The sequence below is a fragment of the Mesoplodon mirus genome, assembly GCF_964341445.2.
Source record: "Mesoplodon mirus genome assembly, chromosome: 2".
Classification (NCBI taxonomy): Eukaryota; Metazoa; Chordata; class Mammalia; order Artiodactyla; family Ziphiidae; genus Mesoplodon; species Mesoplodon mirus.
In genome coordinates, this window is record NC_138977.1 from 4,876,972 (window position 1) to 4,902,008 (window position 25,037).

Sequence of the window (25,037 nt, forward strand, 5' to 3'; positions counted from 1 at the left end):
GTCATATTTGTTGTAATTATTTTCTCTGTTGTAAATATCAAATCCATATATTAAGGATTTTGAATACAACATAGTTAATTAAAACTTTTATCTTTAATCTCTGGTAAATCAGAGTTCAAATATTAACTTTGTGTATACATATGGACTTAATAACTAGTATTTATATTGTTCAAAGTAACTTAATAACTACTTGAAAGGAATGTTAAAATGCCAAAAAGCATCTCTCACAGTACAGGGAATTGGGAGAGTGTGGGGTTATACCTCTCTTTCCTATGTGCTGACCAGTTGTCTATGTTTAAATAGCACCATCGTCAACTGTTTTCTTTCTTAGTAGGTGTAATGCTTCATCAATACAATTTAGTTAACTAATTTAAGAACTAGGAGGAAAGTTAACACTGGGATTTTTCTATTGATTGAAATGTATTAGCAGTAGAAACTTAGAGTTTACTTTTAACATACCTAATTTTGTGTTGATTTTGATTAGTGTTTATTTCTATTTTTTTAGTTAGTATCTTATTACAAATGCAATTGAGATAGAATCAACAAATAATAGGATATTAGCAGGAGCTGCAGTTATCCTAGGCTGGAGGACTTTCTAAGAGGATGCACTCCCATGCCCCTTGGCAGTAGGACTGAGTTCTGCACCAAGTCTTCCTCTCCATAGGCTGCTTTTGAGTGACTATATGACTTTCCCCAGAGCAAGTGATCCTAGAGAGAATGACAGAAGCCCCAGTGTCTTCTTATGACCTAGCCTTGATAGTCACACGCCATCATTTCTGCTACATCTTATTTGTTACAAGTGAGTTATTAAATATAGCCCAGGCTCCATGGCAGGAGAATCAAGTTCCACCTCTTGAAGAGAAAATATCAAAAAATTCGTGGACATGTAACAGGTTACAACTTTTATGTAAACAGCGTACATAAAGAGGCCCTTCTGGTTTATTAGCCATAGTTGCTTTACAATCCCAGTAAAGCTTTTGATTCCATAATTTTATAATTTAATGAGGAATTTCAGGGTTCAGTAGGAAGCAGCTCAGAATGGCATAGTAGATTTCCTTATCTTAATAAAAAATTCTACTGATTATCTCTCTTTTGTTTTTAAATATTTATTTATTTATTGGCTATGTTGGGTCTTCATTGCTATGCGTGGGTTTTCTCTAGTTGTGGCAAGCAGGGGCTACTCTTGTTGTGGTGTGTGGGCTTCTCGTTACGGTGGCTTCTCTTGTTGCAGAGCACAGGCTCTAGGTGCGTGGGCTTCAGTAGTTGCAGCACATGGGCTCTAGAGTGCAGGCTCAGTAGATGCGGCGCACAGGCTTAGTTGCGCTGCAGCATGTGGGATCTTCCCGGACCAGGCTTGAACCTGTGTCCCCTGCATTGGCAGATGGATTCTTAAGCACTGAGCCACGAGGGAAGTCTTTACTGATTATCTCTTTATTTTAAAAAGAGTTTTATGTGTTGTCATACTTAGGAACTCTTTGTAATGTTTTCCCACAGTTGATGAAAGCTGAAAGTCTTAATTTATTAAGTCAGTCAGTTAAATAGATCTTCAGCACTTACACTGTATCAATCACCCAGTAATGTACAATATAAATATCATCTTGCCCACAAACATTTAAACAGATATGTAAATAAAAGAAAAAACCGTGTAAGTGAAGGAAGGATGTTTTGGGTATTTTGATAGTGGTTAGTGCAGATGGAGTGCTTTGGATAAGATGGTCAGAAATGTCTTCCTATGTGACTTTAAATTTTGATATGAAGGACTGGAATCAGCTAACCTTTGTAAGAGTGAACAGCATGTGTAAAGGCCCTGAAACTTCCAGTGTTTTAAGGAATGTTGGAAGGCAAGTATCATCGGCACTTAGTGATTTCTGGAAGATGGTGTCAGTTTGGAGGCGGGAACTTATTGTAGAAATTGAAGTAAAATGTAGTATCATTGAAGAGAGACATCTTTTTTTGGGGGGGGGAGTATAATTGCCTTACAATGTTGTGTTAGTTTCTGTTTTACAACAAAGTGAATCAGCTATTTGTAAACATATATCTTCTCCCTCTTGAGCCTCTCTCCCACCTGCCCCCCTATCCCTCTGCTCTAGGTCATCACAGGAAGAGAGACATCTTGTTTCGAGACTTTAAGGAGATACAATTTCTGTGACTTGGAGATTAGCTAAATTTGGACAACGATAAAAAGGGGAGGCATCCAGTGTGTCTTCCCAAGTTTCAGCTTGAACTGCTCAGTAGCACAGACTGAGATGGGGAACACTGTAGAAGGAGTACCTGTATGCATCCACCTTCCCATACCCCCCATGGTTGGGGTTGGGGGTGGGGGGCAGAAGTGAATGAACTGTAAAGGAGAAGGTTAGTTTTAGATCTGTTGAAATTGAAACCCCTGAAAGATGTCTAGACTGAAATGTTGAATAGGAAGTTAGATATAAGAAGGTATGGCTAGAGCACAAATGAAAAGTGTAGTAATTGGGAGTCATTACCATTTAGATGAAATTTGAAGCCCGAGAGGAATGAACTCACCTGGGGAGAGACTGTAGAATGGGCAGGAGAAACGAGGGCTGCATTCTGAGGAGATGCCACATTTAAATGTTAAGTAAATGAAAGAGAGAAAACAAAACAAAACAAACAGGCCTTGAAAAATGGGAAATCCAGGAAAATGTGATGCCAAAGAATGAGAGTATTTCAAGAAGGTAAGATTTGATGAAAAATCAGTAAGACATAGACTGAAAAAAGGCCATTGCATGTAGCAACAGCAGGTTTTGGCTGCCAGAGGTTGACTGTTGTGAGTTTGTCTATTCAGTATCAACAAGTTCTAGTTGGCAAGCAGGCCCTTGAATTCTGTTGCAGCCTTTGGGCTATCTCTCTTGGTTTGGGTTTAGGTGTAAGACTTCTGACTTCTCAGTCAATAGGACATGAGTAGGTAGAGATATTTGGATTAAATCCTGACCTACTACTGATGGCAAATGGCAGGAGAATTAATCCTACTATCACTCTTCTACCTGTAGCTCTTGATCTGGAATATTCTCTCTGACACTTTATGAGTACTTGACAGTATAAGCATATACACGTCAATACCAGTTATAAGCCATAACAACATACTGAACCAACCCAAAGTTTCTACCTACAATATCATCTTAGTTTTCTCTTCACTAGTTTTGCCCAACCCTGTCACTTGATTCAGACAATTTTTTTTTCTGTTAGGGAACACTAATCAAGGAATTTAACACATAAATAATCAGAGGTTATAACAGCTACCAGGAGATCATATTATCTTGCAGTTTGAAGCTTGGTGTCAAGTACATGGATGAGGTTAGGATGAGCAGAGGTTAGGCCATAGTGGGTGACTGGAGTGGTAGGAGGGCTTTTTTCTCCTTTTATTTCTTGCTCCATGGTCTGTGCCAGTTTCTCCCCTACATACCTCCCTGCATTTAGAGTGCCTGTGCTTGGGAGCTCCTTTTTTTTTGTTGTTTCCAGACATGCTGCTGCAGCTCTTCAGAGTAGCCTTTGGTGCTTTTGGTAACTTCTGCACACAGCAACTCCTCCTACAGTGGTACAAAGAAGGACAGTGATTTGGGTTTCTGTATCCAACAGAGTTATAACATATCAAAATTTATGGGATGCAGCTAAAGTAGTATTCAGGGGGAAATTTTATAGCTTTAAATACCTATATCTGAAATACAGAAATGCCTAACATCAGTAACCTAAGCTTCCATCTTTAGAAACTAGAAAAAGAAGAACAAGCTAAATGGAAAACAAGTAGGAAAAAGTGACTAAAGAAAATTAGAGCAGAAATCAATGAAAAACAGACAAAAAACAATAAAGAAGATCAATTAAACAAAAGCTGATTCCTTGAAAAGCTCAATAAAATTGACATTCTTTTAACTGCCTAACTATGAACAAAAGAGATGGTATGAATTACCATAGTCAGAAATGAAAGAAGGGACTGCACTGCTTACCATGTAGAAATTAAAAAGATTAGAAGGAAATATCCTGAACAACTTCAGCCTACAAATTAAGACAATTGTGATGAGATAGGTAAATTCCTAGAAAGACAGAATTGTCAAAACTGACTCAAGAAGAAATTAAAATTCTGAATAGACCTATAAGAGGTCCATTGAATTAGTAATTTAAAAATCTTCCCACAAAGAAGAATCAAAGCCCAGATGGCTTTACTGGTGAATCTTATCAAATAGATAAATTAGAAAAGATATCAATCTTTCATAAGCTCATCCACAAGAAACAGGAAGAAGAAACAGTTTCTAGCTCATTCTGTGAGGCCATCTTTACCCTAATACCAATGCTAGGCAAAGACATCACAAGAAAAAACAAGCTAACAAGAGAAAACTGTAGACTAATATCTCTAATGAACATGTATTCAAAAATCCTTTACAAAATATTATCAAACCAAAGCCAGCAATATACAAAAAGGATTATAAAGTAGCCATGTGGGTTTTATCACAGGAATGCACATTGGTTTAAATGTGAAAATCAATTAATGTTATGCATGAAGTTAATAGAATACAGGACAAAAAAAACCCCAAAACCCACATGATCATCTCAGTAGACACAGAAAAAGCATTTGACAAAATGAAACACACATTCATGACTAGAAAATCTCAACTGAATAGAAATATAAAGGAATTTCTACACACAGATAAATAGCAACCATCAAAAACCCACATAACATACACTGTACTTAATGTTGAAAGACTGAATGCTTTTCCCCTAAGTTCAGGAATGCTAGAATGTCTTCCATTCTCACCACTTCTATCAATATTATATTGATATATAATGTGTGATAAGCCTGTGTGATAGGAAAGGAAGGGAAGGGAAAAATCAAAGGCATCCAGATTGGAAAGGGAAATGTCTTTATTCCTAGATGACAAAAGACATGTACAATATTTGCAATGAAAAGTGTAAAACATGGCTGTTTGAAATTAAAGACAGACATCAATAAATGGAGACATTCCATATTCATGGCTCAGAAGGTTCAGTATGATTAAGATGTCAATTCTTCTTCAATCTATAAACTTAATACAATCCCTATCAAAATTTACTACACTTTTTGGGAGAAATAGAGAAGCTGAAATACAATGGATCTAGAATTGCCAAAACAATTTTGAAAAAAAAACAACAAAATTACAGAACTTACACTATCTGATTTCAAAACTTACCATAAAACCATAGTAGTCAAAATGTGTGCTACTTATACAAGGATAGGCACATAAATTAATGAAACTATGTTGAGAATAAAGAAATAAACCCTTCCATTTATGGTCAGTTGCTTTTTAAGAAACGTGCCAACACAATTCAGTGAAGAAAGGGTAATCTTTAAACAAATGGTACTGTAATGACTGGATAGTCACATGCAAGAAAATGAACTTCAACACTTACCACACACTGTTAATAAGAATTAAGGTGTGTCACAGACCTATATTTAAGATCTAAAACTAAAAAATTTCTCAAATAAAATATAGGATAAAAACTTTGTCATCTTGCATTAAGCAAAGAGATCACATGTGACATCCAATAGCATAATTCATAAAAGACAACAATTGAGAAGATGGATTTAACTAAAATTTAAAATGTTTGTGCTTTAAATATATCACTAAGTATGTGAAAAGATAAGCCACAGACTGAGAAATATTTGCACATCATGTATTTGATAGACTTGTATCCAAAATGTATGAAGACCTTTGACAACTCAATAATAGGACAGAAGCAACCCAATTAAGGTAAAAAAGATCTGAATAGTAATTTCCTCAAAGAAAATAAACAAATGGCTAATTAACACATGAAAAGATGTTCAACAATGTACATTAAAATTATAATAAGATACCATTTTACACTCACTAGAATGGCTATAATAAAAATTTCATACAATAGCAAGTACTGGCAGAGATGTGGAAAATTTGGAACATCATACATTGTTGGAATGTATAATGGAAGACAATTTGGCAGTTTCTCAAAAATATAAATATTAAGTCAACAGGCAACCTGGCAATTTCACTCCTAGGAATCTACCCAAAAGAAATGCAACCATATGTTCAGCAACGACGTGTACGTGAATGTTCTGAGTAGCATTTTTCATAATAGCTAAAAACTGGAATAATTTAAATGTCTATCAACTGGTGAATGGATTTAAAAAATGTGGTATATTCTATATTCATACAATGGAATACTATTTACAGTCAAAAGAAATGAACTGCTCATACATGCTGCCACATTGATGAACCTCAAAACATCATGGTTAGTAGAAGAAGCCTGATGCAGAAGATTACATGATGTATGATTCCATTTATCTGAAATGTTCAGAAACGGCTAGTTCACAGAGACAGAAAGCAGATTGATAGTTGCCTAGAGCTGGGGATAGGAATAGGAATTAACTGTAAATAGGCACAAGGGAAGTTTTAGTGTTGATTAAAATGTTCCAGAATACAATGTGGTGATAATTGCACAACTCTAGAAATTTACTTTTAAAAAATCATTGAATAGTACACTTACAAGGGTAAATTTTGTGTTATGTAAATTATAACTTTGGAAATAAAGCTTGAAAACAATAGGTATCTTGTCCTTAGTAGTAGGAAGAACTGTGACAGCATTACTTTTCTAAGATTCTGGACTCTGAACGTAGTAATGAATCCTGCCACCTATTGCCCACTGCTACTTAGTATTGGTCAGTTTTATCCCTTGTTATTTACATTACATTAAGAAAACAGAAAATTTGGTCTACTATTAGGCTCTATAAAAGAATAATAGTTTACCTTACCTTTGTCCGAACCCACGAATAGACACCTGAGGAGCTGGGATCCTCTTTCCCCTATTACAATGGGTATACAAACATAATGTTTAAATTTATAATGTACAAATATGCTGTCTTTAAGACATGACTATTTAAACTGATAAAGATGTGAAAACAGTTTTATGTGGATTACTTAGTTACTGTAATTACTTTTGTATCAGTAAGGCAGTGAATTATTAATCATACTGTTACTAATCAACATTTATGGAGCCTAGATATTATAATGGCTTTGTAATGACAGCTTACCTTGATGAATAGAATATGGGTAATAGACCTGTGGCTCATCCAAATCATTCGTTTAACCATTAATTATAGATTGAAACATCTCTAGCATTCGTTAATATAACATGAATAGAACGTCTCAGAGTAATACAGATGCCATTTTGAACGAGCACAAAAGTCATGATTTATTATTGATCTAATTAATCTTAAGTTTAATTTGATTCTATATCAAATTCTTTTTCTTGCAGGCGTATCTCATTAGCTAGTCCTCGTCAACTTTTTAAAGCTTCTAATATGACCCAGCGATGGCAACACAGGGAGATTTCAAATTTTGAGTACTTGATGTTTCTCAACACAATAGCAGGTAATTTAAGCTCACATGTTGATGTATTTCAAATGATAAATTATTAATAGTGATATGATTAGATTATTTTGAATATTTATATAAATAGAGTCATTCCATGTAAAGCTAAAGGCGTAAGCAAGCATACAGAGATGGGAAGAAATGAAGTATAGCTAAAGAACAATTAATGGTATAGTATGTGTGTGTGTGTGTGTGTTTGCGTGTACATAAAATATATATTCATAAAGGTATAATGAAAAAGAAAACTAGAAAGGTAGTGTGGAGACGTGCAAGATTTTTTTATCAGTTTGAGGAATTGGCAGTCAATTCACAGGGAAACTTTAGAAAGTTTTTGAACAAATGAGTAATATCAGAAATGTATGAAAAGTTGGAAGCAGTATGAAGGATAAATTATGGTGCAAAGAGTCTAGGTAGAGAGCAGAAGTTAGGAAGCAATTACATATAAAAAGTAATGAGGGCCTGCATTAGAGAGGTGGCAGTAGGAAGTAAAACAAAGGATTAGATAACACAAGAATTGGGCTTCCCTGGTGGTGCAGTGGTTGAGAATCTGCCTGCCAATGCGAGGGACACGGGTTCGATCCCTGGTCCTGGAAGATCCCACATGCCGTGGAGCAACTAAGCCCGTGTGCCACAACTGCTGAGCCTGTGCTCTAGAGCCCATGAACCACAACTACTGAGGCTACGTGCCACAACTACTGAAGCCCACCCGCTTAGAGCCCGTTCTCCACAACAAGAGAAGCCACTGCACTGAGAAGCCTGCACACTGCAATGAAGAATAGCCCCTGCTCAACGCAACTGCAACTAAAGAAAGCCTGCGCACAGCAACAAAGACCCAGTGCAGCCAAAAATAAATTAATTAATTAAACAAACAAAAAAGATAACAAGAATTTACAAGGTACAAACCATTTGCCATGCAGCTGACTGAATGTTGGGAGTAAATGAGAAAAATGTGTCAGGAAAGACTTCCAGGCTTCTGCTCTAAATCATGAGGAAAATGATGGTGCCATTAAAGGGAGAAGAAGTCAAAAAATTGATCTAGAGAAGGATGATTTTACTGTGCTAACAAGACATCCAAGATAAGATATTAAAAAGAATTGTTGGAGTATAGGTTAAGTGAGGGTATTTGCAGCTTAGAGATAGGACTTTGGATTTCACCTGCATAGAGAGGAAATCACCAAGAGGGAGAGTTGAGATTACCAAGCCAGGTGATATAGAAAGCAGTGAGGTAAGGTCTAGGGAATGCACTTGTGCATAACAAAAAGAAAGAGGGAAAGTTATTAAAGAAGAAAAGAGAATGACTGACTTAGGCGTAAGCAAGCATACAAAGATGGGAAGAATTTATAGACTTAGTAGGAGGAGAACTAAGGTGAAGCAAATGTCTTGAGATACAAGGGGAAAGGGAGAAAGGCCTTGGCCGCTGTATTAGATGTGATGGAGAGGTAAGGGAGAATTAAGAGTGAGTACAGGCCATGCCTTTGCTTTAACATCTCAGGACTTACGGGTTACTTTATAGGGGTTTGTTTTCTTTCTTTTTTTTTTAATATTTATTTTATTTATTTGGTTGTGCCAGGTCTTAGCTGCAGCAGGCTGGCTCCTTAGTTGTGGCATGAGAACTCTTAGTTGCAGCATGCATATGGGATCTCGATCCCTGACCAGGGATCGAACCCAGGCCCCCTGCATTGGGAGCGCTGAGTCTTATCCACTACGCCACCAGGGAAGTCCCTAGGGGTTTATTTGCAAAACAAGCAAAAATGTTTGATTATAAGGACTGAATGGTTCGAGATTAAATGACAATATTAGAGGTAGATTACAGTTTTCTTGTTTAATAGTAAAGAGAGGGTGAGTTAAGGCAGCAGAGAGTAACTGTGAAAGAGGAAGAGAGAGGAAAAGTAACAATTCACATTATGAGGGAGACCTGTTCAAGAGCTCAGGTGGAAGAATCACACCTCCCAGAGAATAAAGACACTGTTGAAGAAGTGGAGAAGAGAGGGTGTAGTACGAAGAATTGGAAGTTCAGGGCTTACACTGAAAAACTCTTAAGATTCATCAGTTAGGAAGATACTCATCTGAGGGTCCACTGAGGGGTAGGAAAAAAGAAAGTTTGAACAGTTATGAGGAATTTAGTAGGGATTGTATAACTAGAGACTGAAAGGATTATTAAGTAAGAATGAGAGACAGGAAACTTATGTAACAAGTTTAAATGGACATCTTTTGTACATGATAAATCAATTAACACCTAGATTGAATGCAGTGTAATAATCACGGACAGCATTTATGAAATGGTCCACTCTCAAATAACTTCTACTGTGCCTATAGTGTCTTTTAAATATATCCCCTGGATATTCTCTTTAAAGAATAGAATCAGTAATTTGTTTTGGATGGTTTTTACATACACTAGAGGCTGGGGTGGAGTCTCATGTTATTTAATATTTCTTTTACAGTGTTATCTGTGATACATATAGGTTCTCGTGATATCATGACACATTTCCCAAAAGACAGTCACTAGGCGTTCAGTAACTAAATATTGAATTTAACTTACTTAATAAAAGTCTGTTTACAGTGAGCAGGTATGTACTCTTTTTTTTGTAGGTACAATAAACTTGATTATTTAAGCAGATAGGCTAAGAAGAGGATTTTACTGTTTACTAACATCTCAATCAGGAAAATGAGAGACAATGGAGACATCAAACTAGACTGCTTTTTGCTGTTAAGTGTGGTTATTTTTTTCTGGGAGACGTTAACATTGACAGAAACATGTAACGACATAAATACTTCAGAATTAAAACTGTCCTAGTTATTCATGTGTCCTAAGACTATTTCCAGGTCACTCAAGGAAGAACTCTGTTACTCTAATAGACCTCAAGCCCATGATGAATACAGTGAAATAAAATGTTAAAAGCATCAAATCAAGTTGTAGTCCTTGCTCCGCTCTGTCCAATCAGGGGACTATTTACCCTCTGCTCCCGGGTCTCTCAGGCAGCCACTCCCATGAGCACACGCCCAGAAGCTGCTCCTGCCCCACACTCCCTCCCTCTGCCTTTCACTTCTCAGCTGCCAAGATCCTGGAAGCTTTGAAGCTCAGCAGAGAAGGCAAATTCATTGAAAACAGTCTGTAAAGTGTCAAGCAATATCCAGATATTAATGGCACTCTGCCTGTCCCCTGCCTGAACCTGGGATTCTTCCACGGAGTGAGTGGTCCTGGGTCCCACACTAGCATTACTCATTTGGTTGATGAAGACATATTGATAAAGTTGTTGTTGGTTATATCCTTTTGCATTCTCACTAGCAATGCAAAAGACGGACTGTTTCTCCACACCCTTGCCGACAGGCTATATTGTCAAGCTTTTGAACGTTTGCTAATCTGGTACCGCAGGACTGCCTGCTTGCTGAGACCCTCTGTAAAAGCTCCATGCACCCTGCTATTGAGCGCGCCGAGGAGGTAACAGTATTCAGAGAGGGTCTTGGTGTTCCGACTGGGTGTCAGGCCTGTGCCTCTGAGGTGGGAGAGCCGAGTTCAGGACATTGGTCCACCAGAGACCTCCCGGCTCCATGTGATACCAAATGGCGAAAGCTCTCCCAGAGATCTCCATCTCAAAGCTAAGACCCTGCTCCACTCAACAACCAGCAAGCTACAGTGCTGGACACCCTATGCCAAACAACTAGCAAGACCAGAACACAACCCCACCCATTAGCAGAGAGGCTGTCTAAAATCATAAGGTCACAGACATGCCAAAAAACGCCGCCGGTCGGGATCCTGCCCACCAGGAAGACAGGATTCAGCCTAATCCACCAGAATATAGGCACTAGTCCCTTCCACCAGGAAGCCTACACAACCCACTGAACCAACCTTAGCCACTGGGGACAGACACCAAAAACAACAGGAACTACGAACCTGCAGCCTGCGAAAAGGAGACCCCAAGCACAGTAAGTTAAGCAAAATGAGAAGACAGAGAAACACACAGCAGATTAATGTGCAAGGTAAAAACCCACCAGACCAAACAAATGAAGAGGAAATAGGCAGTCTACCTGAAAAAGAATTCAGAGTAATGATAGTAAAGGTGACTGAAAATCGTGGAAATAGAATGGAGAAAATACAAGAAACATTTAACAAGGACCTAGAAGAACTAAAGAGCAAAGAGACAATGATGAACAGCACAATAAATGAAATAAAAAATTCTCTAGAAGGAATCAATAGCAGAATAACTGAGGCAGAAGAAACGGATTAGTGATGTAGAAGATAAAATAGTGGAAATAACTACTGCAGAGCAGAATAAAGAAAAAACAATGAAAAGAATTGAGACAGTCTTAGAGACCTCTGGGACAACATTAAATACACCAACATTCGAACTATAGGGGACCTGGAAGAAAAAGAGAAAAAGGAATGGACTGAGAAAATATTTGAAGAGATATTTGAAGTTGAAAACTTTCTAATATGGGAAAGGAAATAGTCAATCAAGTCCAGGAAGCGCAGAGAGTCCCATACAGGATAAATCCAAGGAGAAACACGCCAAGACACACGTTAATCAAACTATCAAAAATTAAATACAAAGCAAAAATATTATAATTGGCAAGGGAAAAACAACAAATAACATACAAGGGAATCCCCATAAGGTTAACAGCTAATCTTTCAGCAGAAACTCTGCAGCCAGAAGGGAGTGGCAAGACATATTTAAAGTGATGAAGGAGAAAAACCTACAACCAAGATTACCCAGCAAGGATCTCATCCAGATTCAACAGAGAAATTAAAACCTTTACAGACACACAAAAGCTAAGAGAATTCAGCAACACCAAGCCAGCTTTACAACAAATGCTAAAGGAACTTCTCTAGGCAGGAAACACAAGAGAAGGAAAAGATCTACAATAACAAACCCAAAACAATTAAGAAAATGGGAATAGGAGCATACATATTGATAACTACCTTAAATGTAAATGGATTAAATGCTCCCACCAAAAGACACAGACTGGCTGAATGGATACAAAAATAAGACCCATATATATGTTGCCTACAAGAGGCCCACTTCAGACCTAGGGACACATACAGACTGAAAGTGAGGGGATGGAAAAAGATATTCCATGCAAATGGAAGTCAAAAGAAAGCTGGAGTAGCAATTCTCATATCAGACAAAATAGACTCAAATAAAGACTATTACAAGAGACAGAGAAGGACACTACATAACAATCAAGGGAACAATCCAAGACGAAGATACAACAATTGTAAATATTTATCCACCCAACATAGGAGCACCTCAATACATAAGGCAAACGCTAACAGCCATAAAAGGGAAATCGGGGCTTCCCTGGTGGCGCAGTAGTTGAGAATCTGCCTGCCAATGAAGGAGACACGGGTTCAAGACCTGGTCTGGGAAGATCCCACATGCCACGGGGCAACTGGGCCCATGAGCCACAACTACTGAGCCTGCATGTCTGGAGCCTGTGCTCCGCAACAAGAGGCCACGACAGTGAGAGGCCCGCGCACTGCGATGAAGAGTGGCCCCCGCTCACCACAACTAGAGAAAGCCCTCGCACAGAAACAAAGACCCAAGACAGCCAAAAATAAATAAATAAAAATAAATAAATTTATTTTAAAAAAGGGAAATCGATAATAACACAATCATAGTAGGGAACTTGAACACCCCACTTTCACCGATGGACAGATCATCCAAAATGAAAAGAAATAAGGAAACACAAGCGTTAAATGATACATGAAACAAGAAGGACTTAATTGATATTTATAGGACGTTCCATCCAAAAACAACAGAATACACTTTCTTCTCAAGTGCTCATGGAACATTCTCCAGGATAGATCTTATCTCGGGTCACAGATCAAGCCTTGGTAAATTTAAGAAGATTGAAATCATATCACATATCTTTTCCAACCACAATACTATGAGACTAGATATCAATTACAGGAAAAAAATCTGTAAAAATTATAAACACATGGAGGCTAAACAATACACCACTTAATAGCCAAGAGATCACTGAAGAAATGAAAGAGGAAATCAAAAAATACCTAGAAACAAATGATAATGAAAACACGATAACCCCAAACCTATGGGATGCAGCAAAAGCAGTTCTAAGAGGGAAGTTTATAGCAATAAAATCCTACCTCAAGAAACAAACATCTTAAATAAACAACCTAATCTTACACCTAAAGCAATTAGAGAAAGAACAACAAAAAAACCCCAAAGTTAGCAGACGGAAAGAAATCATAAAGATTAGATCAGAAATAAATGAATAAGAAATGAAGGAAATGATAACAAAGATCAATAAAACTAAAAGCTGGTTCTTTGAGAAGATAAACAAAATTGATAAACCATTAGCCAGACACATCAAGAAAAAAACGGAGAAGACTCAAATCAATAGAATTAGAAATGAAAAAGGAGAAGTAGCAACTGGCACTGCAGAAATACAAAGGACCATGAGAGATTCCTACAAGCACCTATATGCCAATAAAATGGACAACCTGGAGGAAATGGACAAATTCATAGAAAAGCACAACCTTCCGAGACTGAATGAGGAAGAAATAGACAAAATAGGCCAATCACAAGCACTGAAATTGAGACTGTGATTAAAAATCTTCCAACAAACAAATGCCCAGGACCAGATGGCTTCACAGACGAATTCTGTCAAATATTTAGAGAAGAGCTAACACCTATCCTTCTCAAACTCTTCCAAAATACAGCAGAGGGAGGAACATTCCCAAATTCATTCTACGAGGCCACCATAATCCTGATACCAAAACCAGACAGAGATGTCACACAAAAAGAAAACTATAGGCCAGTATCACTGATGATCATAGATGCAAAAATTTCCAACAAAATACTAGCAAACAGAATCCAACAGCACATTAAAAGGATCATACACCATGATCAAGTGGGATTTGTCCCAGGAATGCAAGGATTCTTCAATATGCGCAAGTCAATCAATGTGATAAACCATAATAATAAATTGAAGGATAAAAACCATATGATCATCACAATAGATGCAGAAAAAGCTTTTGACAAAATTCAACAGCCATTTATGACAAAATCCCTCCAGAAGGTAAGCATGGAGGGAACTTACCTCAACATAATAAGGCCATATATGACGAACCCACAGCCAACATCGTTCTCAGTGTTCAAAACCTGAAACCATTTCCTCTAAGATCAGGAGCAAGACAAGGTTGTCCACTCTTACCACTATTATTCAACATAGTTTTGGAAGTCCTATCCACGACAATCAGAGAAGAAAAAGAAAGAAAAGGAATACAAATCGGAAAAGAAGAAGTAAAGCTGTCACTGTTTCCAGATGACATGATACTACACATAGAGAATCCTAAAGATGCCACCAGGAAACTACTAGGGCTAATCAATGAATTTGGTAAAGTAGCAGGATACAAAATTAATGCACAGAAACCTCTTGCATTCCTATACACTAATGATGAAAAATCTGAACGAGAATAAGGAAACACTCCCATTTGCCATTGCAACAAAAAGAATAAAATACCTAGGAATAAACCTACCTTAGGAGACAAAAGACCTGTAAGACACTGATGAAAGAAATTAAAGATGATACAAACAGATGGAGGGATATACCATGTTCTTGGATTGGAAGAGTCAACATTGTGAAAATGACTATAGTACCCAAAGCAATCTACAGATTCAGTGCAATCCCTATCAAACTATCAATGTCATTTTTCACAGAACTAGAAAAAATATTTCACAACTTGTATGGAAACACAAAATACCGCGAATAGCCAAAGCAAATCTTGAGAAAGAAAAACGGAGTTGGAGGAATCAGGCTCCCTGACTTCAGACTATACTACAAAGCTACAGTGATCAGGATAGTATGGTACTGACACAAAACCAGAAATATAGATCAATGGAACAGGATAGAAAGCGCAGACATAAATGCACCCACATATGGTCACCTTATCTTTGATAAAGGAAGCAAGAATATACAATGGAGAAAAGACAGCCTCTTCAATAAGTGGTGCTGGGAAAACTGGACAGCTACATGTAAAAGAATGAAATTAGAACACTCCCTAACACTATACACAAAAATAAACTCAAAATTGATTAAAGACCTAAATGTAAGACCGGACACTATAAAACTCTTAGAGGAAAACACAGTAAGAATACTCTTTGACATAAATCACAGCAAGATCTTTTTTGATCCACCTCTTAGAGTAATGGAAATAAAAACAAAAACAAACAAATGGGACCTAATGAAACTTCAAAGCTTTTGCACAGCAAAGGAAACCATAAACAAGATGAAAAGACAACCCTCAGAATGGGAGAAAATATTTGCAAATGAAGCAAGTGACAAGGGATTAATCTCCAAAATTTACAAGCAGGTCATGCAGCTCAATATCAAAAATACAACCCAATCCAAAAATGTGCAGAAAACCTAAATAGACATTTCTCCAAAGAAGATATACCAATTGCCAGCAAACACATGAAAGGATGCTCAACATTACTAATCATTACAGGAATGCAAATCAAAACTACAATGAGGTATCACCTCATACCAGTCAGAATGGCCATCATCCAAAAACCTACAAACAATAAATGCTGGACAGGGTGTTGAGAAAAGGGAACCCTCTTGCACTGTTGGTGAGAATGTAAATTGATACAGCCACTATGGAGAACAATATGGAAGTTCCTTAAAAAACTAAAAATAGGGGCTTCCCTGGTGGCGCAGTGGTTGAGAGTCCGCCTGCCGATGCAGGAGACATGGGTTCGTGCCCCGAACCGGGAAGATCCCACATGCCGCGGAGCGGCTGGGCCCATGAGCCATGGCTGCTGAGCCTGTGCGTCTGGAGCCTGTGCTCCACAACGGGAGAGGCCACAACAGTGAGAGGCCCACGTACCGCAAAAAAAAAAACAACTAAAAATAGAGCTTCCATATGATGCAGCAATCCCACTACTGGACATATACCCTGAGAAAACCATAATTCAAAAAGAGTCATGTACCACAATGCTCATTGCAGCTCTATTTACAGTAGCCCGGACATGGAAGCAACCTAAGTGTCCACGGACAGATGAATGGATAAAGAAGATGTGGCACATGTATACAATGGAATATTACTCAGCCATAAAAAGAAATGAAATTCAGTTATTTGTCGTGTGGTGGCTGGACCTAGAGTCTGTCATACAGAGTGAAGTACGTCAGAAAGAGAAAAACAAATATCATGTGCTAACACATATATATGGAATCTAAGAAAAAAAAATGGTTCTGAAGAACCTAGGGGCAGGACAGGAATAAAGACGCAGATGTAGAGAATGGACTTGAGGACACAGGGAGGGGGAAGGGTAAGCTGGAACGAAGTGAGAGAGCGGCATGGACATATATACCAAAGGTAAAATAGATAGCTATTGGAAAGCAGCCACATAGCACAGGGAGATCAGCTCGGTGCTTTGTGACCACCTAGAGGGGTGGGATAGGGAGGGTGAGAGGGAGACGCAAGAGGGAGGAGATATGGAGATATATGTATATGTATAGCTGATTCACTTTGTTATAAAGCAGAAACTAACACACCATTGTAAAGCAATTATACTCCAATAAAGATGTTTAAAAAAAAAAACAAACATCCAATCATAAGGGAGGCTTAGATACCAAGAATTTGTGTGGAGAGCTACTGTAATACTCAGCTGTATATTGATATGATATCTGTATATATTTGAGAACAGGAAAAGAATGGAGATGATAGAATACCCTATAAGAAAGGAATTCAACCAATATTAATATCCTTGTTTTCCTTGTATTTTAGCCATAAAAGTCTGTTCACATTAAATCTAAGTAAAAATAGGTAATAGACTAGTAAAATGGTGGAGTCAAACGCCAACATTTTTACTCCAGAAATAATGATGTCATCTACCGTGGTGCCTCCCTAAAGTGGTGATATCCAGAAAACTGCTGTTTCTACATGGGTGGGCTACCTCATCCTTTGTTTTATTTATATTTTTAGTAGACCTGAATGTGTCGTTGAATGTCATTAGTTTAGAAGAAGCATAGAAGAGTATGTGGCAGCATTTGGGAATGGAGTAAGCAACATCTATGATGCTGTGCATTATGTTCAAAGGAGCATAGAATTTGAAAGCTGTCACAGAAATTTCAGAGTTATTAAGAGCTACCTGGTCATTTTACAGTTGACTGTGAATGCCCATAGGGGTGAAGTCACTTGAACTTGGTTGATCAGTTGATTGGTTGGTTGGTTAATTAATGGCAAAGAAAGGATTCTGGTTTTGAAAAACTCTATGAGATTGCAAATTGTTTTTTGAATTCTTAATGAAGATTATTTTATTTGGTGCAGACTTTCAACTAATAAAAAATAGTTGTGTAATTTATAAGATATGGGTACAGGGTATCTGGATTTGAATGTAGTTCGACCGTTACTAGTTGCATGATTTGGGGCAAGTTACATAAACTTTTGTGCCTTGGTTTTTTAATCTGTAAAACGGGGGCAATACCAATTTCATAGGGTTATTGTGAGAATTAATAGAAGTCGTGAATGGATAGCACTGGGAACAATGTCTGGCAGTCAAAAATTGTTGTTCTTGTTACATTTAGTATATTCCTGAATGTTTATCATTTCATTCTTCTAAATTAAGAATGACTTTTTTTTCCTCTTCCAGGACGGAGTTACAATGACTTAAACCAGTACCCAGTGTTTCCCTGGGTCATTACTAATTATGAATCAGAAGAACTGGATCTTACTTTGCCAAGTAACTTCAGAGATCTGTCCAAGGTAATTTCTTAGTAATCATCTGAAATATCACTATCTTGAATATAAAAATATTCCAGTGATTATCTTTATTTTCACATCACATTTAAAAAATATTTTTAATATTATTATAACTTTAATATATTTGTCTTTTAAATGTATTTTCATTATTCTCAAATTTAAAATAGAAAAATTTAATATACATGGTAACCTTGATGACAATTAAAAATATTAACAGATATTTTTTTCTTCATATACATTTAAGAAGATATTATTCCCAAATATCAACTTCTTCTAAGGGTGTCAGTACTTGATAAAAGATACGAAGAACATCATGGAAACTTCTCACCAGCACTCTTGTAAAAAGACAAGTAACCCCACACTGTTCTGTGTCTCCTAAGTGACTTTCCTCTACCTCTTGCCCTTCTCTGAGCCATTCCTCACTACAACAGAATGGATCCTCTTCAAATGTAATTTTGAATTCCATAAATTCAGTGCTTAAGCCTTTCTGGACTTGTCCTTGCATGCAGAATGACTCTTTCCCGACTCCACAGTTTGCTTCTCTGCCTTGAACGTTCATCCCCCTGCTCTGTGAGTGGCTGAGCCTTGAACGTTCATCCCCCTGCTCTGTGAGTGGCTGAGCCTTGAACGTTCATCCCCCTGCTCTGTGAGTGGCTGACTGTCTCAGTCCTTTAGGAACAGCACCTCCTTACAGAGAGCACTACTGACTCCTTCCTTCCTCTTCTTCTTTCAGAGCACCTAAAATATCATGCATTTTTACATATCTTTCTACCTACTTGTTTTGGTTCTTCTTGTGTGCTCCACTGAAGTTCATAAAGATAGAGTTCTCATTTACCATTATTTCTCCCTCGCCTCGTATAGGACCTGCCATTCAATAAATGTGTTAAATGAATTAAATAATAAAATATACATGACATTTCCCCCAGGTTCTAAAAAAATAATTTTAACTGTATTAAAATTAATCAGTCTGTTTTTAATTTTAAAATGTGAAACATGTAAATAACAAAAACTACCTCTAATTTACCGCATATCAATAAGGAATAATTACGTTTTATACACACACACACACACACACACACACACTGGTTTTTCTATAAGTATATTCTCATATCGTCAAGTATTCTTTAAGAATTTTCCTTTTCTGTCCTGAATTATCAACAAACAGGATATCCTGAGTCTTTTTTCACTTTTAAAGGAGAGTTTTCATTTTCAAAAGAAAGCCTTGTTTGCACATTACCTATCAGATATGGGATTAATGTGTAGAATATATAGAGAACTCCTAAAACTCAAAACAAAAACTGAACAGCCTGATTCAAAAACAGGTCAAGAATTTGAATAGACAGTTATCCAAAGAAGTTATACAAATAGCCAATGAGCAGATGAAAAGGTGTTCAACATTACCAATTGTTAGGAAAATGTATATCAAAACCAAATGAGATACCCCTTCACAGCCAGTAGGATGGCTTTAATTAAAAAGTAAATAAATAATCATAAAATAACAAGTATTGGTGAAGATGTGGAGAAACTAGAGCCCTTGTGCACTGCTGGTGGGACTGTAAAATGGTGAAGCTGACGTGGAAAGAAGTATGGCAGTTCCTTCAAAATAAAAAATAGAATTACCCTAAGATCCAGCTGTTCTACTTTTGAATATATACCCAAGAGAAATAAAAGCAGACTCGAAGAGGTATTTGTATACCAATTTTCATATTTATTATAGTATTATTTACAATAACCAAAAGATGGAAGCAATCCAAGTATCCACTGATGGATAAATGGATAAACAGAATGTGGTACATATACACAGGGGAATATTGTTCAGCCTTAAAGAGGAAGGAACCTCTGACACATGCTACAATATGGATGAACCTTGAAGGCATGATGCTAAGTGAAATAAGCCATTCACAAAAGGACAAACACTGTATGATTTCACTCATGTGAGGTATTTAGAGTAGTCAGATTCATAGAGACAGAAAGTAGAATGGTGGTTACCGGGGCCTGGCAGGGGGAGGGAGACTCACTTAATGGGTATAGAGTCTCAGTTTTGCAAGATGAAACAAGTTCTGGAAATGGAAGGTGGTGATGGTTGGCCGACAACCTGAATGTAATGCCACTGAACTTACACTTAAAAGTGGTTAAAATGGTAAGGTTCATGTTATGTATATTTTATAACAATTAAAAAACAAAAACAATAAAAAGGCCAGTAAGGGGAGAAAAAGAGGTAATTAGTAAACTAGACACAAAATAGAGGTTTGAAAAAGCGCCTGCATGTTTCTGCTTTTTACTTTTCTTTGATCACCTTGAGAACAACATGCCCAGGTTAACTAGCTGGAGGGTCAGGACTGACACCTGGAGGATGGCTGAGCTGTGTGAGCTGAGGTCATCCTACATGAGCCAGCCCTCAGCTGACCACGAACACACGAGCAAGCACAACCAAGAGCAGCTAACTGTGGCCCAGATCAGCAGAATTTCCCAGGTGACCCGTTGACTATGAGGAATAATAAATGGCTAAATATTTTGGGTTTTTTTTTTTTTAAAAGGACAGCCTTACTTACATTTAGGTATTGTACTTGTTCTAAGACCCTGTAGTATTTCACTGGAATCTGTAGAACTCTCTTGTCTAATAAATGAGGACTGTATTAGTTTGACTTGTGTAGTGAGCCATGCAGTAGGTCAATAGTAAAAACTGGACAGCTCTTTAATTCTCAGACCATTATATCCTACTATCCTTTATTTGAATTTTATGTAAGTGAAATTAAAGATCTCATTTTTCATTAAATTGTTAAAATGTAAAATTTGCCTCACAAAATAAATATATAACCTTTCTAGACATCTAGAAGAATTGCCTTTTTTTGTTTAAGCTGACTCCTTCAGTTTGGACTTCTATTTAAGCACATAACTTATTAAGGTGTTTTGTGCTTTAGAGGACTTTTTGTAGGCTCTTTAAGATGCAGTGAGTAGTTAGATGGATTGTGGACAAGGTGCATGTTTATGTCTTGATGGAACAGTAGCAATGGTGCTAAGTGGGAGGCTATTTGGATTTTTCTGCTGAGGCTGTATTTCTCTCTTCTACCATCACTGTACCTGAACAAGAACGCCCATAACCCTATCACCTCGCCTTACTACTTCCTTGCCAAAAGCCTCTGTTCTCTGACCCTCATCTTTGTTCTCTGTTCCACTAAAAATCTTTCATGACCAGAAGAAAGCCTTCAAAACAATATTTTTAAAGTAGGTCCTATGAATTTTTTCATTATGAGAATCCGATGAAATAGTATCATCAAAATGCTGTTATTTGCCAAGTAAACAGAATCTTTTGTTCAAATTGAATCTTACTTGTGTGTTGCAGCTGTTTCTAAGGAACTTGCCAAACAGTTTTGCTAGGTGTGTAAAACACTGTTTTAACTCATGTCTTTATAACTTATCTTCTGTATGTGATAGATAAGGTTACTTTTAAATTCCACTAGACAAGCAATAGAAATTTTGCTTTTTTTATTTTATTAGTTTAAAAGTAAAAAGGGGCTCAAAAGCCAAAGCAAAAGAGTTATTTTCATTATTCTCTATCTATAAATGTCCATATCCGCTCTACAAAGACATAAACATATGACTTCTGTGATTTAGTGTGTTTGATTGTCGTAGTATCCATTTTTATATTATAAGAGATTTTGTGAAAGAGTTGTATTTTGTGCTGAGGAAGGAAAATGTATAAAGCGTGTTTTCGACACTAGCTGAACAGCACTTAATTGGCTAGCCAACAGTAGTGCGATTAGCAGAGTTGGGAAGAAGCAGGGAGCCCTAATACTCAGCCACAGAACCTACAGTGTCTCCTTTCCTATAAAGCAGCAGTCGTTCAAATGCTACAAAAGTCATTCAAGTTCATGCAAGTGGAATTCTGCTGCTGCTAATTGTTTTCATTAAATATTCATGGAAATAAGTGAGTTTGGAATTAACTGAATTATTTTAAGTGAAATAAGCATATCAGATATTTGAAAATCGTACTGTCCATGTATAACATTGTTTACTTTATAAAATGTCTCTCATTCCTATTGGTATTAAAATCTACCTAATGTTTAGAGTATGATTCCATCTTGAAATATCTGTTTATATACATATTTTCAGGAATGCATCACATACATAAAATGAGCTATATCTGTATGAAAACGATTATAATAGAATTATATTGAAGTTTGTCCCATAGTATACATTTAGCAAACGTTACTATTTGTTGAAATAAACTTGTGAAATCACAGGAAACATTGTGTGCAAAGCTTAATTTAAAATATAAACAGATCTTACCCTCCTTCTTTTTTTTTTTTTTTTTTTTTTTTTTTTTTTTTTTCCTTTTGCGATATGCGGGCCTCTCACTGTTGTGGCCTCTCCCGTTGCGGAGCACAGGCTCCGGACGCGCAGGCCCAGCGGCCATGGCTCACGGGCCCAGCCGCTCCGCGGCATATGGGATCCTCCCAGACCGGGGCACGAACCCGTATCCCCTGCATCGGCAGGCGGACTCTCAACCACTGCGCCACCAGGGAGGCCCTTTACCCTCCTTCTTAAGTAGATAATATAGCCTGACTAGCTTTAAAATGCATTGTATTATTTATGTGTGTTTATGTCCATTTAATTTCCCCAAAGCTGGTTTTCAGAGGAGTTTTAGTAGTGTTGATACAAAGCTACAGTTTTATTTGGTTATCTCTTCCATGTTGCACAGGGAATTCTCTTTCTGAAGCTGAATTAATGTAATCAACACCCTTTCTTCTGGATTATGTTTCTGATCATTCTCTTCAAAAAGAAAGTCTAAATGGGGCAGTGCAAAAAAAATGTCTAGTCTGAAAATCACAATGAAAATTTAATATTTCCTTGTATCGAGAAACTCCTCATTTAACATAATGGTTTAATTTATTCCTTTAAAGCTGAAAAAAAGTAGAGATCAGTTTTGAAGTTGATTTTTTTTCTCCACCTTCCCTGTTGTTTCATCACTAGTCTGAAATTCTGACTGATGAGAAGACAGATCTAACCATGCATAAACTTTGAAGTGACATTAATCCATATTTTACAAATACACACTGATTTTTATATTTTGACAGTCTCCTTGGAAGAGATAAGAACATTTTTTTGTCTTTTCTTTATAAGAAGTTATAATTAGGACAAGAATATATTTACAAAATGTCATACCATAATAACAAATTATGATGGTTGAGTGTTTCAGTACCAGGACTTCCTTGGTGGATTAGTAAGATTTTTTGTGCTATTGTGATTGATTGATTGATTGATTGATTGATTGATTTCCTTAGTAGGAGATTGATTGTGTAAGCCAGTGTTCTAAGTGAGGAAAATCAAGATAATCAGGTACAATCATTTCTGTTCTAATTGATCAACATAGTTATTTTGGAATATTTAATGTATATACCTGGATACATATTCCAAAAAACAAGTATGTTGTTAGATTGAAATGGAACCATCCATTTCCAAGTGAAATCTTGCAAATGAAAACTCAGCTGTAAATTTCAGAAGGTAGGAACATCTCACTTTATTATTGTTAACTAATGTTTATTAAGGACTTAGTATATGCCAGGCTCTTATTTAAGAATATCACATGTGTTAATTCTTCTAACCCTCACAAAGGCCTTCTAAGATTGGTAACGTTATTATTGTCTTGACAGGGGCAGAAATTGAGGCACCATGGGGTTAAGCAAGTTGTACTAAGTCACACAGCTAGTGGATAGAACCAGAATTTAAACACTATGCCGTTCACAACTAGCATTTTAAAAAAGGAATAGAATAGTGTAGCATTACATTAAAAAAAGAAAGTAATGTGCATCATGTATGAATCTTGTGCTTAAGGGGTGTGTGTGTGTGTGTGTGTGCGCGCGCGCGTGCTGGGTTATGATTTGAAGTGACAGATTTCTTACTATGAGTTTTGGCCCAGAAACCTTGAGAAACGCTGCAATATGCTATACTGCTTTGTACGTTTGGCATCAATTGCTAAGTCTGTTTTGATGTTATTCCATCAAGTTGCTTTTCACCTCTCATGCTGAAATGCATGGTAAGAGACAACCAGCATTCCACTGCTCGAAAAAGGAAAGCTTTTCCCAATTGCCTACTCCTGGTGTGTTTGTCCCAGGTTATGCCCCAAGCTTTTTTGACTAAGCCTGTTTTATGAAAAAGCTGAATGTTTGCTTAAATCTAGAGAATACCTGATGTTACTACTCGAGCATTCATTTGTGTTTTCCATTTATTGGTTGTTCATTGAGTAATAGTGTGTGCGAGGGACTCTTAGTTTCTGGAGATTAGATAAAATAAAATCTTCTAAGTTACTATTTTACTAAAAAATAACTGAAGATTGGGAGGGAAAAGCAGTACTGGCCAAGGTATAATCAAGTATTTAATATTTATTAGAGCTCACGTTCTTAAAGTGAAGGAAAATACTGAAAGAAAGAATTCAAGGTAGAGGGAAAAGAAAAATCATGCATTTTCCAACTGTAGAGTGCAAGCACAAGATGAGCTGTTATTTTGTTTAAGAGTCAAGAAAAGTAAACGTTAGGGGAAAAGGATCCTACACCTCTATCTCCTAATTCGTACCTTGCAGTGTAGAAATTTGAGCAAAGTTTACTATCATCAGATCTTCAAACTGTATTTTAAATTTTGGTCCAGGTCCCAGTTAATCATAGGTTTTTGTTTGTTTGTTTGTTTTAAACCTATCTTACAATGTTGTACCATCCACACTCTGTTAAACTAGCAGCTTTCATTGCTCTAGCCTGGATCAAAATGTTTCTAAAGCGTACCTTCTGAGATAACTGAAGAGAACTGAATGACAAGGCTGTTCTGAATTTATTTACTGGTTGATGAGTTGCTATTGTTTGTCCTTGTATTTATTGTGTTTTTTTTCTCTCTCTCTCTTTGTTTAAAGCAAAAGTAGATGATTTCCACCA

General features: G+C 37.0%; 1 protein-coding gene across 3 annotated transcripts in view; it reads left to right on the forward strand.

Moving 5' to 3' along the window:
* Positions 1–25,037, forward strand: part of LRBA (LPS responsive beige-like anchor protein) — an 826,328-nt gene that overhangs the window by 606,424 nt on the left and 194,867 nt on the right. For all 3 annotated transcript variants that reach the window (XM_082611157.1, XM_082611155.1, XM_082611156.1), the window contains exons 43-44: positions 7,273–7,388; positions 18,005–18,117. In XM_082611157.1, coding sequence (XP_082467283.1) covers positions 7,273–7,388; positions 18,005–18,117 — 229 coding nt within the window. The remainder of the gene's footprint in view (positions 1–7,272; positions 7,389–18,004; positions 18,118–25,037) is intronic.